Source organism: Athene noctua, chromosome 8 (genome assembly GCF_965140245.1).
Source record: "Athene noctua chromosome 8, bAthNoc1.hap1.1, whole genome shotgun sequence".
In the NCBI taxonomy this organism is placed as follows: domain Eukaryota; kingdom Metazoa; phylum Chordata; class Aves; order Strigiformes; family Strigidae; genus Athene; species Athene noctua.
In genome coordinates this window covers 25,239,633-25,252,124 of record NC_134044.1, presented here as the reverse complement: position 1 = coordinate 25,252,124, position 12,492 = coordinate 25,239,633, and the positions used below count along the sequence as shown (strand labels likewise).

The 12,492-nt window shown below is 40.7% G+C and overlaps 1 protein-coding gene across 1 annotated transcript in view; it reads left to right on the top strand.

Moving 5' to 3' along the window:
* The window catches only part of LOC141963000 (uncharacterized), a 202,978-nt gene that overhangs the window by 119,080 nt on the left and 71,406 nt on the right, over positions 1–12,492 (top strand). The window contains exon 6 of the mRNA XM_074911850.1: positions 12,297–12,419. Within this exon, the coding sequence (XP_074767951.1) occupies positions 12,297–12,419 (123 nt within the window). The remainder of the gene's footprint in view (positions 1–12,296; positions 12,420–12,492) is intronic.

Sequence of the window (12,492 nt, the reverse complement as noted above, 5' to 3'; positions counted from 1 at the left end):
GTGGAGAGTATTGTGCAGGCTAACTACTGCTTTTTCTATAGCTTTGCCTACAGGCGACGTAAACAAGGACTAAGGCAGATACAGAGATAGGAAGAGCTACAACTGCTGAGTGGTGTTTATATTCCTCTTTAGAAGCACTTAATACCGGTCTGCACTGGGACAATTAATAGAAGTCCCATTTTTTATTGAAATGCCCGTGGATTTTACGAGCCATCTGATATATCCTTAAAAAGCTTTAAAACAATTTGTGATAAAATCTAAACCAAACAGAAATCTGTCAGCTTCTCTGTTCAAAGTATTGGCCCAAAGGAAGTGATCCAGACATGACTGTCAGCAAGATAGCAGCTGCTGGGAGGGCTACAGTTCGTTATTAAAAGATCAGTAGTTTGATCAACATCATATTGAATTACTCAAACTTCAATTACATGAGTACCTGAGGGCTTTAACTGGGATTTATTAGAAGGCCGACTTGAAATAAACCTGTCGTTGTTGCATACCAAATCTTTGAAAGACCCACCTGAGAACCCTGTTAAGCTACTATTCCAAAAGAGATTCAATGTCAGCCAAGGAGTTCAAAAACAACTAGTAAAAATGGAGCAATCAAGTGATTAATCTGATGTAATTTTTATTCTTGGGAAGAGGGGGGAAAAAAAAAGCTTCAGTGCCTCGTGACATTGTTCATTAGGATCCAGCTCTGGAAGTTGGTATGGACAGGTTTGGGATGTGTTAATGCCACTTCTGTATTCTTGTGGTTGAATCTCTGTGGAGTCATGACTAATATATGTTTTGTGGTTTGTGATTTAGTCCCAGCTGGCAGCTAAGCCCCACCCAGCTGCTCACTCACTCCCCCTCCAGTGGGATTGGAAGAGAATTGGAAGAATGAAAGTGAGAAAACTCGTGCGTTGATATAAAGACAGTTTAATAGGTAAAGCAAAAGCCACGCACAAGCAAAAGAAAACAAGGGATTCATTGCCCAGTTCCCCTGGGCAGGCAGGGGCTCAGCCACCCCCAGGACAGCCGGGCTGCAACAGTGACTTGGGCAGACAAACGCCACAACTCTGAATGTCCCCCCCTTCCTCCTCCTCCTCCCCAGCTCTGTGTGCTGAGCATGAGGCCGTGTGGTGTGGGATGGCCCTGGGGTCAGCTGGGGTCACCTGTCCGGGCTGTGCCCCCTCCCAGCCCCTCGCTGGTGGGGTGGGGTGAGGAGCAGGAAAGGCTCTGGGCAAGCTCAGCTCAGCAGTAACGAAAACATCCCTGTGTTATCAATACTGTTTCTAGTGCAAATCAAAAACATAGCCCCATACAAACTAATATGGAAAAAATTAACTCTATCCTAGTCAAACTCATCACAATATGTCATAAGGAAGCAGAGCAAGAAAATCTGTGTAACATGCTGCCTTTCACTCCCTGGCCTGGAGTTGTGGTAGCTCCAGTGGGGAATCAACACTTGTGGTGGCTTCTTGAGGAGGGGCTCTGTGAATTAATGGCTGTAGAGCAACATGAGTGACCCAGTTTTTACAGAAATGGAGTGGATTGTGCTGTGGCCATGTCTAGGGGAGACTGGCAGCGAGATGGAGCTTGGTGCCTGAATAGTGTGTTTTCCCTCCCTGTTCTCCTAGTCCCGTGCAGTCTTGTCCCTGCAAGCTCAGTGCCAGTGTTGCACACGTTTCACATCTCGAATGATACGGTTATGACTGGTGATTGCTCCTCCCAAACCAGTTATTCCCAAAATCAGCTTATGTTCCAGTCAGTTTGCGAGACGAGTCTATCCATGTGATGTCTTAAAAGCTTTTTACCAACCCAAGTAGGACATTTGTCACAAATAGCATTCATGTTTCCGACCAGCAGAGTGTATGTACTGTAAGCTGGAAACATCAGATTATGAAGGTATTTGCATGATTATCGTTTTCTTTTGCATATTTTACCTACTGTGTGTGGAAAAGATTTCTCCATGCACTCTCCTATAGTAAAGACACTTACTGAGCTCAGCAAACGGGCATTAATATTGCTGCTAACAAAACCCAGATGTTCTCATCAGATCAGTCATTTCTCTCTTTTTATTCCATAACTGTTTTTTCAAACTGTCATATCCTGCTGAGAGAAAATGCTGATGTCCCAACATATAAACCTCTTTAGTCTGTCTCAAATTTGAATCTGTGCAAGGAGTTTGGGCTGTATCATGCTGTCGCTTATTAAGTACATCTCCTTGTAGAGATCCTTTCCTCCTTTGCCGCCCTCCTGCCTCCCAGCATGGCCTAACTGAATTGTGCTGAGCAACTGTATTTAACAATTGATAGCCCCATAACAAATTTTCCTTCTACTGTTCTGCCCCACGTCATAAAAACTTGTAGGAGCGTTGTGGTGAAGCTGTTGATGCTAGTGATCTCAAAGACTTTCTCCTAAGCAGAAATTACATAAAACTTTAATTCCTGTATTTCAGCCTACACTGCTGCAGTGCACAGGCAAGGCGTCCTCTTCCAACTCCACTATTTACAGCTGGTATATTCACTTCTTTTCTACAGGAAACAGTAAAATTAATGAGACTGTTTTCTTCAGTATACAAACATTTTTTTAAGATCCTAAGTCTGGATTGTCGGTCTTCAGATTGTACACCCTCGTTATTTCATGTGGTCATTCACTTATCCTGGCACCAGGTTTCCACTGAGAGTTTGTGTCCATCTGTGTGGGTTTCATATTGATGTGAATTGGAGTCACCAAGGGTGTGCAGTTGCCAAAATATCTATTAGTATAACCCCACTGTGGAGGCTGGTAACCCTATCAGTCTCCCATTTTGGCTTTAATTGCTGAGATGCTGTGTACTACTCTGAGATTCAGAAATGCGTCGTTCTTTTTTGTTTTAACGACTTAGAGTGGAGAAAAATGTACAGATCTGCATTGTGAAAAGATGGAGAAAAGTATTTCTTCATGGCTGTGTGAAAACGTCACAGTGTGGTCTGAGGTCGGTTCATGAAATTATGATGTTCCTTCCTTTAATTCTATACCCTGATTTTCTTGCAATTTATCTGGCCTCAATAATTGCTTAAAACTCATATATATATATATATGTATGTATGTATATATGTGTGTGTATATTTAATGAAGAATGCCTTGAAACTCTAATTAGGGCTGCTTGACTCCAAAGCAGTTTACATATCACAGGCTTACACAGCTATCAAACAGATGCTTCTCCTTTTTTTCATTCAACTGACATTTTCATTTTCTCTGCATATTTTGAGGACTGAGCAGTGATGTGTTTTGACTCCTGAGGCTACAGACTATATCAAAATGAGGATTAGAAATGAAGCTTTACCTGTCAATTAAGTTGTTAAGCTTGTCCTCTACAGTGTCTACACTTTCAAATGGCCTGTTTATTGAATTTGAAATAGTTTTCATTCTTGACCTTGTTTAAATTGAATGGACAGTTTTAATTATAATCTTCAGAGTTTTCAACTGCAACATATGGTTTGCATATAGACTTGTGGATGAGGGGCTCTTGGCTGTTTATTGAGCTAAACCACTGTTAAATATCTCAGGAGAGATTGGCATGTCAGGCATTGAAAGTAAACAGAAAGCGGCAGTACAGATATTGGCCATTTTTCTCTTTTCACATCACTGTCCAGGAGATCTGTTTTTGAGGGACATCTGAGAAATGAACTGTGATTGCGGGATCCAGTCATTGGTGAAGAACAATCTCCATTTTCAATGGTTGCATTGTGCCAGTCTTCACATGAAAGCAATATTTTTAAAAAGAGGGGAAAAAAAAGAGTCTTAGAGCATCTTTTTCCCTCATATATTCCTGTCCTGACAATGAATTTAAATTACAAGGATCTTTGGCAAATCAATGTCGTTGTTTCAAACTGTCTGTGGCCCCCACTAACAGGGTTGTGTGACATCTCGTAGCAATTTATTCATGTATTTATTCCCCAATAAGGCTAGTGACAGATCAGGAAATTAAATCTAGGTCTTTAATACTTGATTGGGTGGATCGTTCCTTTCAGTACTTCTAGAAATCTTCTCCCCAAAAGCAGGTTGTAGGGCAGGTTGCACTGGGCACGTGTGCTGGAAGCAGCTCTCTGCCTTTCCGCCTCAGCTGCTCCATGAATCTCCCCCAAAACCTGTACCCACCTTGGAAACAGTCATCAGGAAATGCATCTCCCTTCAGACCTGGATATAAATGTTTATTAACTAACGCAGACATAGTCCCATGGATGACTCTGCTGTTCAGCATTTCACAGTGCCATGGCCCCTGTCTTTTGGTGTTCTCAATATAAAGACAGATAAACTGGGGTGAGAGGAAAAGGAAACCCCACCTAGACCCAGCTAGAAGTCGTTGTAGCTACCTGGAAAACATCTGAAATCTAGGGCAAGGTACCAACTGCAGGGTAGAAAATTCCTCTCCACAATGTGACCGAATCACCAGGGAGGTCTAAAGAAAGGTGACAGACTGAAAAACAGCGAACCCAGTACAAAAAGCTTTGGGTTTTTAATGCCATCAATTTTTAGGGGAAGGTAAATAATCAGATAACTTGGAAAGCCTGTTTCTGTTCATAGCTAATTGGATAGCCCTGCCAAAATAAGTGCTGGTTAAAGCAGCTTTGTCCTTAATCCCAGGCAAAGAAGAAATGTAGTGGAAAACTCACTGCTCTAACAAGGGTCCTCTTTCATTGTGGAGTGGGTTCGCAGGGACTAAATTGGGTAAGGAATCTCTTAACCATGCCTTTTAACCAATCTCTTAACAGACATGACATGCTCCTTTCAGTACGGTTTGCTGGAGCTATTCTATTAATTAATTTTGTGTAGCAGGCTTGCCTCAGACACCTGTGACTTACTGAAATTTAAGTAAGCTTCCGCAGCGGTTGGAGCTAACCTGGGTGACTTTGAACCGGAGCAGACAATGGATGCTCATATAATCCATTGGAGGGGCCAGGAAAGGGCAGAAACAAATAGCTCAGGAGCAAAAATAAAAGCCTAGGAGCGCTAACAGTTCAAAATGACCCAGCTGGCTCCACAGGAGCGCATTTATCTGTGCTGAAAGCTGTTTCACGAAGGTGTTTTAACATCAGGTTCTACTAGACCACTCAAAAGAGCTTGTAGCATATTTATGGTTTTTTTGTGAAGCATAAAAAAGCCCTAAACTAGGCGTTTTGCAGGTGAAAATCTCACAGCTAACAAAACCTGCTCTTTTCTCTCTTTGCTGCTTAGTTCAGTTTAATGAAACAGAAATATGTTTTTTATTAACATGAACAGAAATTCTGCTTTTTCGTGTTGAATTTTAGGCTTTGTTTTTGACCAGACTTTAAACTTGTATTTTTCTTCCTAGAGTCAATATTAATGTCAAACTTTCTTCATTGTGGAGAAAAAGGACAAATATTTTTCGAGCAACAAGAGTTTCAAAACTCCTCCAATCAAACTTTCAAACCCGAAAACCACTTTAGTGTTAGCAAAATGGAAGAGATCTTTTTCAAAACTTCTGCTGCAAGAGCAAAGTATGTCATGCTTAATAGTGAGTACATTTGTGAGTGGATTCACACGGGTTGTCAAATTATGGACATTTTCAAATTCAAGAATTGGGGAGACCATGTGAGTTGAAGGAAGCTGTGAGCTGAATCTGTCATAAATTTATCTACTTATTGCAGTATCAGGTCTTTTTTCATGTGTCACTTTATACAAATAATTTCTTACTTTTATGATCAGCTTATGAATGGCTGGGAACCAAGCCTGTTTCCCTTTCTTCCCTGAGGTATATAAATTATTTAACTTAAACACTAAATTAATGTGCAAAATCCGCCATGTAAATTAGTTGGGAAAGACCATATGATATTTTCACTTCATAACTTGTGTTGAGGTTTAAACATTCTTTGGAATACATGAAAGATACTAATCACAGCAGCGTTACAAATAACAGAAGGGAAAACACTGTTGTAGATTTTATTGTGTTAAATAGCAAAAAAGAGAATTTTCGTGTCAGGTGTACTAAATGATCTGCAGCTGAAGAGACAAGGTGAGCTAGTCAGGACAAAGGAGTAGTAAGACAGATTTTTGTTAACTTATTTCCAAATAAATGTTTGAGTTGAACAGTTTATTCACTTGCAGTAATTTTAAATATAGCTGCTTAAGGTTTCTCGCTGTGGTTCTTTACATAAGATTGAATTGTCTCTTCCCTGGTTCTCTATCACCACCATTACCAGTGAATCCTCAAAATATTGTGAGAGAACTAACAACCCACAGAGCTCCCTGGGTAAAGCAGAGACAAACTCCCGATATTACTGAATTTTAAGATAATGCTGCAAAGAGTAGACCATGCTTTCTCTTTCTGGTCATGATTTTTTAATAAATAATTACTATAATTATATTAAATTATAATTTGACTTTAAAACCATCAGTGTAAACTGTCCTCTAAGTAAATGCAAGTAGGGTTTTGTGTTTCCTTGCTTCTGCTGGTTGCATCCTTTTTGCAGTGAGCTGGGAACACTGTGGTCAGTGGAAAATGGAAACATGCATGTGTCATTCCTTCCTTCCTTCCAAATTTATGTAGTATTTCTTAGGCATCTGGTAAAAAGGGTGTAGTTATGCTTCTGTGAAAGTCATTTGGGCCAGGCCTGCAGATGGTATTGTGATGTTTTGAGTCCCTGCGTGCAGGAGATTGTAGCATGTACCCAGAACATGTTTCCTGCATCATCTCCCAGCTGGACAGAAATCTTTTCAGCCATATCAAATCTCTGCTGTTTGTGAAGTAAGTGATGCTCACAGCTATTTCATCTCTGCCTCTCTTCATATTGTTCTTTACTTGCCACAGTTTTTGCCAAAATTTAATAAATAAATAAATAAATAGAATTCTCAAATGGTGAGGTCTGTACTGTCCAGTTCTGGTTTCTTTCTCCAGCAGTGCCTGGGCACTGTGAAGAGGAACCTTTTTTCTCTGTTTATCTATCAGAAAGTACTGGCTTTGAACAATTATTAATCTGCACATGTTTTTACAGTCAAGGGAGAGAAAGCCTGCTCATTTGTCACCCAGAAGAAGTGACACTGGCTCTGTGAAGCTAGCTTAGAGGGAAACCTTGCTCTGCCACCCCGTGCCTGCTTAGACCCCATTGTGCTCTTGACAAAGTGTCTGTGATGTGAATGCCATCCCTGGGAATACCCTTTGCACATCATCCCTCTTTCTATTCCAGACTCTCAGTGTTTGTGCTGTCATTGGCTTCGCTAGCCCAAGGAAAGGAACTCAGGTCTGCAGTAGAGGCCTTTATTTTAAGTAACTGTATACCTTTCATTTTACTAAAAATACGCAAGTAAGAAAAGTGTGCCATAAACTTGATATCAGAAGACCATTTCATCTTGTACTTTCAGAGCAGCTGCACACACGTGCACAGAAGGCATGTGAAAAGTGATAAAAGTTACAAATAATGACCTTGTGAGGAATGCAGTGCTTTAAAAAATAAATTAATTTAGAAAGAAAGGCAGGTTTGCCTTTCAGTATTTCTGCAGATGCTTTGAGATATGGCAGTTGTCCTGCACCAGAGCCCAAGTATGTGCATATCCAGCAGAGGATCATGGATGTGTCATTGCAGGTCTATGGGAGTGTGGGTGATGCATTAGTCATGAGAGTAGTCACTGCAGAAATTGCTAGACATGTTCCTTGGGGGGAAAAAAAAAAAAAAAAAAAAAAAAAAAGGTTTAAAAGCAAAGAGGACTTGAGATTGCATGAAGTGCCTGTCCAGTGGTTTAAACAGGAACAAACATTTCTTAAGTTCTTTCGGAGACCCGTGACCGTTCAGGAATTTGTTACGAGCTGGTTTAAGGATGTACCCAGTTTGCAGTATGAGCACAAACACCTTTGGCAACACCAGCTGCCCTCTGGTCAGAAACATGGGGGCGATGACTGCAGCCTGCTCTTGACCTGCCAGTGGTTCTTGCAAGTGGAGAACTTACACTGGGACCTGAAAAATAGTCCACCTGGTCACAACTCTGTCATGCACAACATGTCTGGAACAGAGGGAAAAGATCATAAAAATTGAGAGGATACTGCAAATGCTCAATCCTGCTGCCATCTGAGCTGGATTTTTTTCTTCTTTTGGGGTTTAGTTTTGCATATTGTTTACATTTCTTAATGGTTTACAAAGCTAAGCTGTTTGTTAGTAGGGAATTGATCTGGCAACATCTCGTTTTTTTTTTTCCTTTATAAAAACATAATTGCAGGTTCACTAATTATCTCTGTTTAACACAACTGTCTGTTTATTTTTGAGGAACTGATTGATCATAGCTGTTCCTAAACATTTTAGTAACAATATGAAAAAACACACTGATATGATGATCTCGAGTTCCAAACAAGCAATCACCCAGCTCTGTGTTTAAACAGGTTTTGGGCAGGGAAATTGAACTTCTGCCACCATGGCCCATCAAATCAGCTGGGGACAAACTTCCTTGAAGATTAGCAGAGCCCTCATTCAGGGGTGTGGAGGACTTCAAAACCTGTAACTTCATTGGTACAATCTGCTCTTGGAAAGGGTATGTTACTGGCAGCAGGTTGTGCATTTGTACACCACATCTTTTCCCATGTTCAGGACTTGAGATGTGTGTCCTTTCAGGATGGAGGAAAGGTCAGTGTGCAGTCGTGATGCGCAGAGCTCAGTCCGAATCCACGGACCTCGGAAGCATGAAGAGCTAAAAAAGGTGCATGTTGTGGTGGCTGAAACACTTTACATCTTGGGAACATGGAGGATTGACTTTTGGCTTGTATGACTGACCATAAAGTTTTTCCTGCCAGGTTGTTCCCGATGAAAAGTGGGTAAATGGGGACACAATCCCTGTGTGTGAGGCATGTACTGCATATGGACAGCATGGAAAGCAGAGATACCTTTGGTGGGGGATCCCATTAAAAAGCATCTCTGTTGAAATCTTCCGTGGGTGAGAAGGAGGATATTCACATACCGACCCTGCTCTGGTCACCCAGCAGCATAATCCCCTTTGCAAGATAGCCTTGGGGCAGCACACCGTTCTCATTTCGCCTCTCGTCTCAGCGGATTGCTCTCCCGCTGTTTTGTGGGAATGCATTTGCTTTCATCACGGCCTGACTTGTGATAAGCAAGCCGTAAATGGCTTGAAATTCGGGTTATTCAGATAAGCGTCCTAAATTGTAACTATAGAAAGTTGAGCACATATAGGTGTTTCAGTTTGATCTGCAGTGGAAACTAATCCAAATTTAATTATAGTGTATTGTTAAACAGATACAGTCTTTTGTAATCCCATAATATTCTAGAATTACAATCGAATGACTTTATTTCTAAAATATCTTTAATATTTTATAACTTCATAATTCTAGAATAATTTTACATTTCTATAGTTAGTTCCATGTAGAAAAAGAAATGTCTACTTCTGTACCTAAATCAGCATAATCTGTTGTTTTCCCGGTATATATGGCCTTTACAAGTATAGCAATTTAAATAAAAAGGTCTGAACAAGTTAGACTTTTAAAACTTTCAGCTGCAGTTCAAGCATTTAGATTAGTGTCTACTTTGTAGACTGCTCACCAGACAAAATAATTGAGGCATTTTTCTTCTATAACTGGGGGCAAAGTTGTTTCCTGGCCTTGAGAAGTAGAAGACGTTGAAAGGCAACTGTGCGTTGCATTTTTCTTGATTATATCTGTAATACGTGAAAGAATCTTTCAACATATAATCCTTAAAATATTGATCTAGCAGAGAAAGCCTGACACCAGAAGGGATCGTCTGTCATCAAACTTGCTGCTCACATGGCATCCTGGGAAGATGGCTGTGGAGTTGTGTTGCAGGCTCGTTGGTCTCACCTCTGGTTTTTTCCCCACTTGCTGCAGGGAGTCTCAGGATGGGGTTAGGTATAGCTCGTATATACAAGTATTCTACTCTCTTTAATTTTTCATTTAATTATATTGCCTTTCAACATTATAATTGCGTTATGGCATTTCGGGATGTGCCAGCACGAAGGAGGTGCTGTTGAAAGAAGAGCTGCAGTGGGTGTGGGAGCTGCTGGGTGCAGAGCTCCCCCATAAACCAAGTCACTTCTTTAAATGTTCAAATAGAGACTAACAAACAGAGCTAACTCCAAGTGCTCATTTTTATTAGCTGGACTATTTGTTCTCCTTTGTGAGTGTTGATATCCTAACTTAAAACTGTATTTGGTATATTAGAGAAATTCTGCAGCTGATTGTCACCTATAAAATTAATATATTGAAGCTCCCAGTATTTGAGTTTATTGCGGTATAAATACTAGAACGTGGTGTACTATATAGTTCAGCTGCTTCCTTGTAATATTTTTTTGAGCCTTTTTGCTTATTTTATTTCTGTGATACCCAAGACAAATAGTTTCCTGGTTTTGATTTCATTCTGGCATTTTTCAGCAGGCTATTTCTTAACAGTATAGAATTCAACAAGATGAATAACATTTTCTGTTTACTGTTTACATTAAAACCCCCAAAACTTCTGTTTGAAAAAAAGAGTATTCCAGATGTCTCTGGGCGGTAGGAAATGTATGCAGTATACAGTCTAATAAAACAGCAAATATAGCAGAAGGATTAAAAAGTGGTGCATGTTAGCAAATGGTCTGAATTTAAACACTAGTCAACACCAGGACTTCATTCTAGGTGAGTGAAATTCACATGTGAGGTATTAAAATTTAACTTTCTAAATACATTTCCTTAGGACCAGGACACTGTGTGTTTTCAAGTCAACTTTAAAACTTCCTTTTTCATTTAATTTTGATTAGATTTTCTAAAATGGAATAAACATAAAAGCATAAAAAGAAATGTAAACCATGAAAGCTAAATGCAAAGCAGATATATCAACAGCAGAATTATGAAAGCCAGACCCCCTGTTCCTCGAGTGCAATATGGGGGGGGGGGGAACCTCTTTGTGTTTCTGTGGTCTGCTGCTCAGTCAGCTCGTTTCCTCACAGCTGCGACTGCAGACTTTCCTCTCACTGCAGCCACTCTTTTATTTCTTTAAATCCCAGTCCCCTCGTCCACACCCATTTGGGTGTTCTTGGGTGGTAAATCCCCTTGGTGGTTTAAGAATGTGATGTAAAGAGCAAATAAATCAATGTGAGTCTTTCATGTTAAAAGGGGAGTTCTTTATAGATGTCTGTTTATGGCAGGAGGAAGGCTTGGCTTCAGCAAGAGGAGAGGGTCTTCCATGGTCAGAGTAGTTTGGTATCAACATCACCCCTGGGAGACGGAGGGAGGTGAAGGTGCCATCCCTGGGGGCTGTTAAGGACAGACAAATTCTAGGCAAACATCTACAGGGTGAAATTTTGTCACGGAATGGACTAGCTGACCCTTATTTCCAATGACTTCTATGTCAATTTTTTAAGATAATGGTGGCAACATGCCAATCAAATGCTATTTACAGTAGCCCGGTGTTGCTGAAAAGGTGCAGAAACTGCTTATATGGTACTTTTGGAAATTCAGTTTTGTGGCTCTGTTTTCAACCATCACCTATTTACTTAAACTGTTCTTGATCTTTTTTGTCCATCGTTGTCCACCATTTTCAGTTAAAAGGTTACAGCAGCATTCTCAAGCTGGTTTTAACGCTAGTTTCCCTCTTCATCTGCCTGAACGTGATCCTCTAAAATGTGAAAAATAGAAAGATACCTGCTTAAGTATGGAAAAGGTATCATCAGGAAATCACATCCTTTTTCTGGGAGGTCATCTGGGAAGATGTTATGGAAGGTTCAGGTGAGCGCAAGGAAGCCCTAGGGATAAGAGTCACAGAAAACGTGGTGCAAAATCATCATTCTTTTAAAATGTAATGTCTAAGCTCTCTGTGTACTCAGTGCTTGGTAATGTAATGTTGATTGAGAGCATGGGCTCTGCTCCTGCATGGCTTTGTTCCATTTACGTCAGTTGTACGTGCTTGTACCCTCAAGAGCAGCTGCTAATAGGATTAAAGGCATGATGCAAAAGGAAATCTTCATACAGCGAATTATTACAAAAGCTAAATGTTTGACCAGTGGTATCTACAAGCTTGGTTGTGTTATCTTACTCTAATTCTTTCCCTGTAGTTTTGTCTTGGCCCTGAGGAAACCACCATGTCACAGATCACTCTAATTAACAAGGGCTTCAGAAGTGGAAACTGCAGAGGCAGTGCCTGCGGGAACTTTGGAAAACACCACAAAATTTCAATTTTCTTTGCTCTGTTTACAGCGTGGCAGCAAAGTAAACAAAATCCCAGTCTTGAGTGTAATGGTTGCATTATGTATGAGCTGTGTGCCATCTGGGAGAACCAGGGTATGTCTTGTAATTCTCATCATCTGCCTGCCTTCTCTAGATGTGGACGAGTGCGCGGTGGTGAATGGTGGCTGCCAGCAAGACTGTGTCAACGCACACGGCTCCTTCCACTGCCAGTGCCAGGGGGGATACAGGCTCCACACTGATGGACGCACTTGCATAGGTAAGTAAACATTAACAAGCACTTCACATACTCCAAGACATGTGTTTTTCTGCTGAACCTGTCTTTGTGTAAG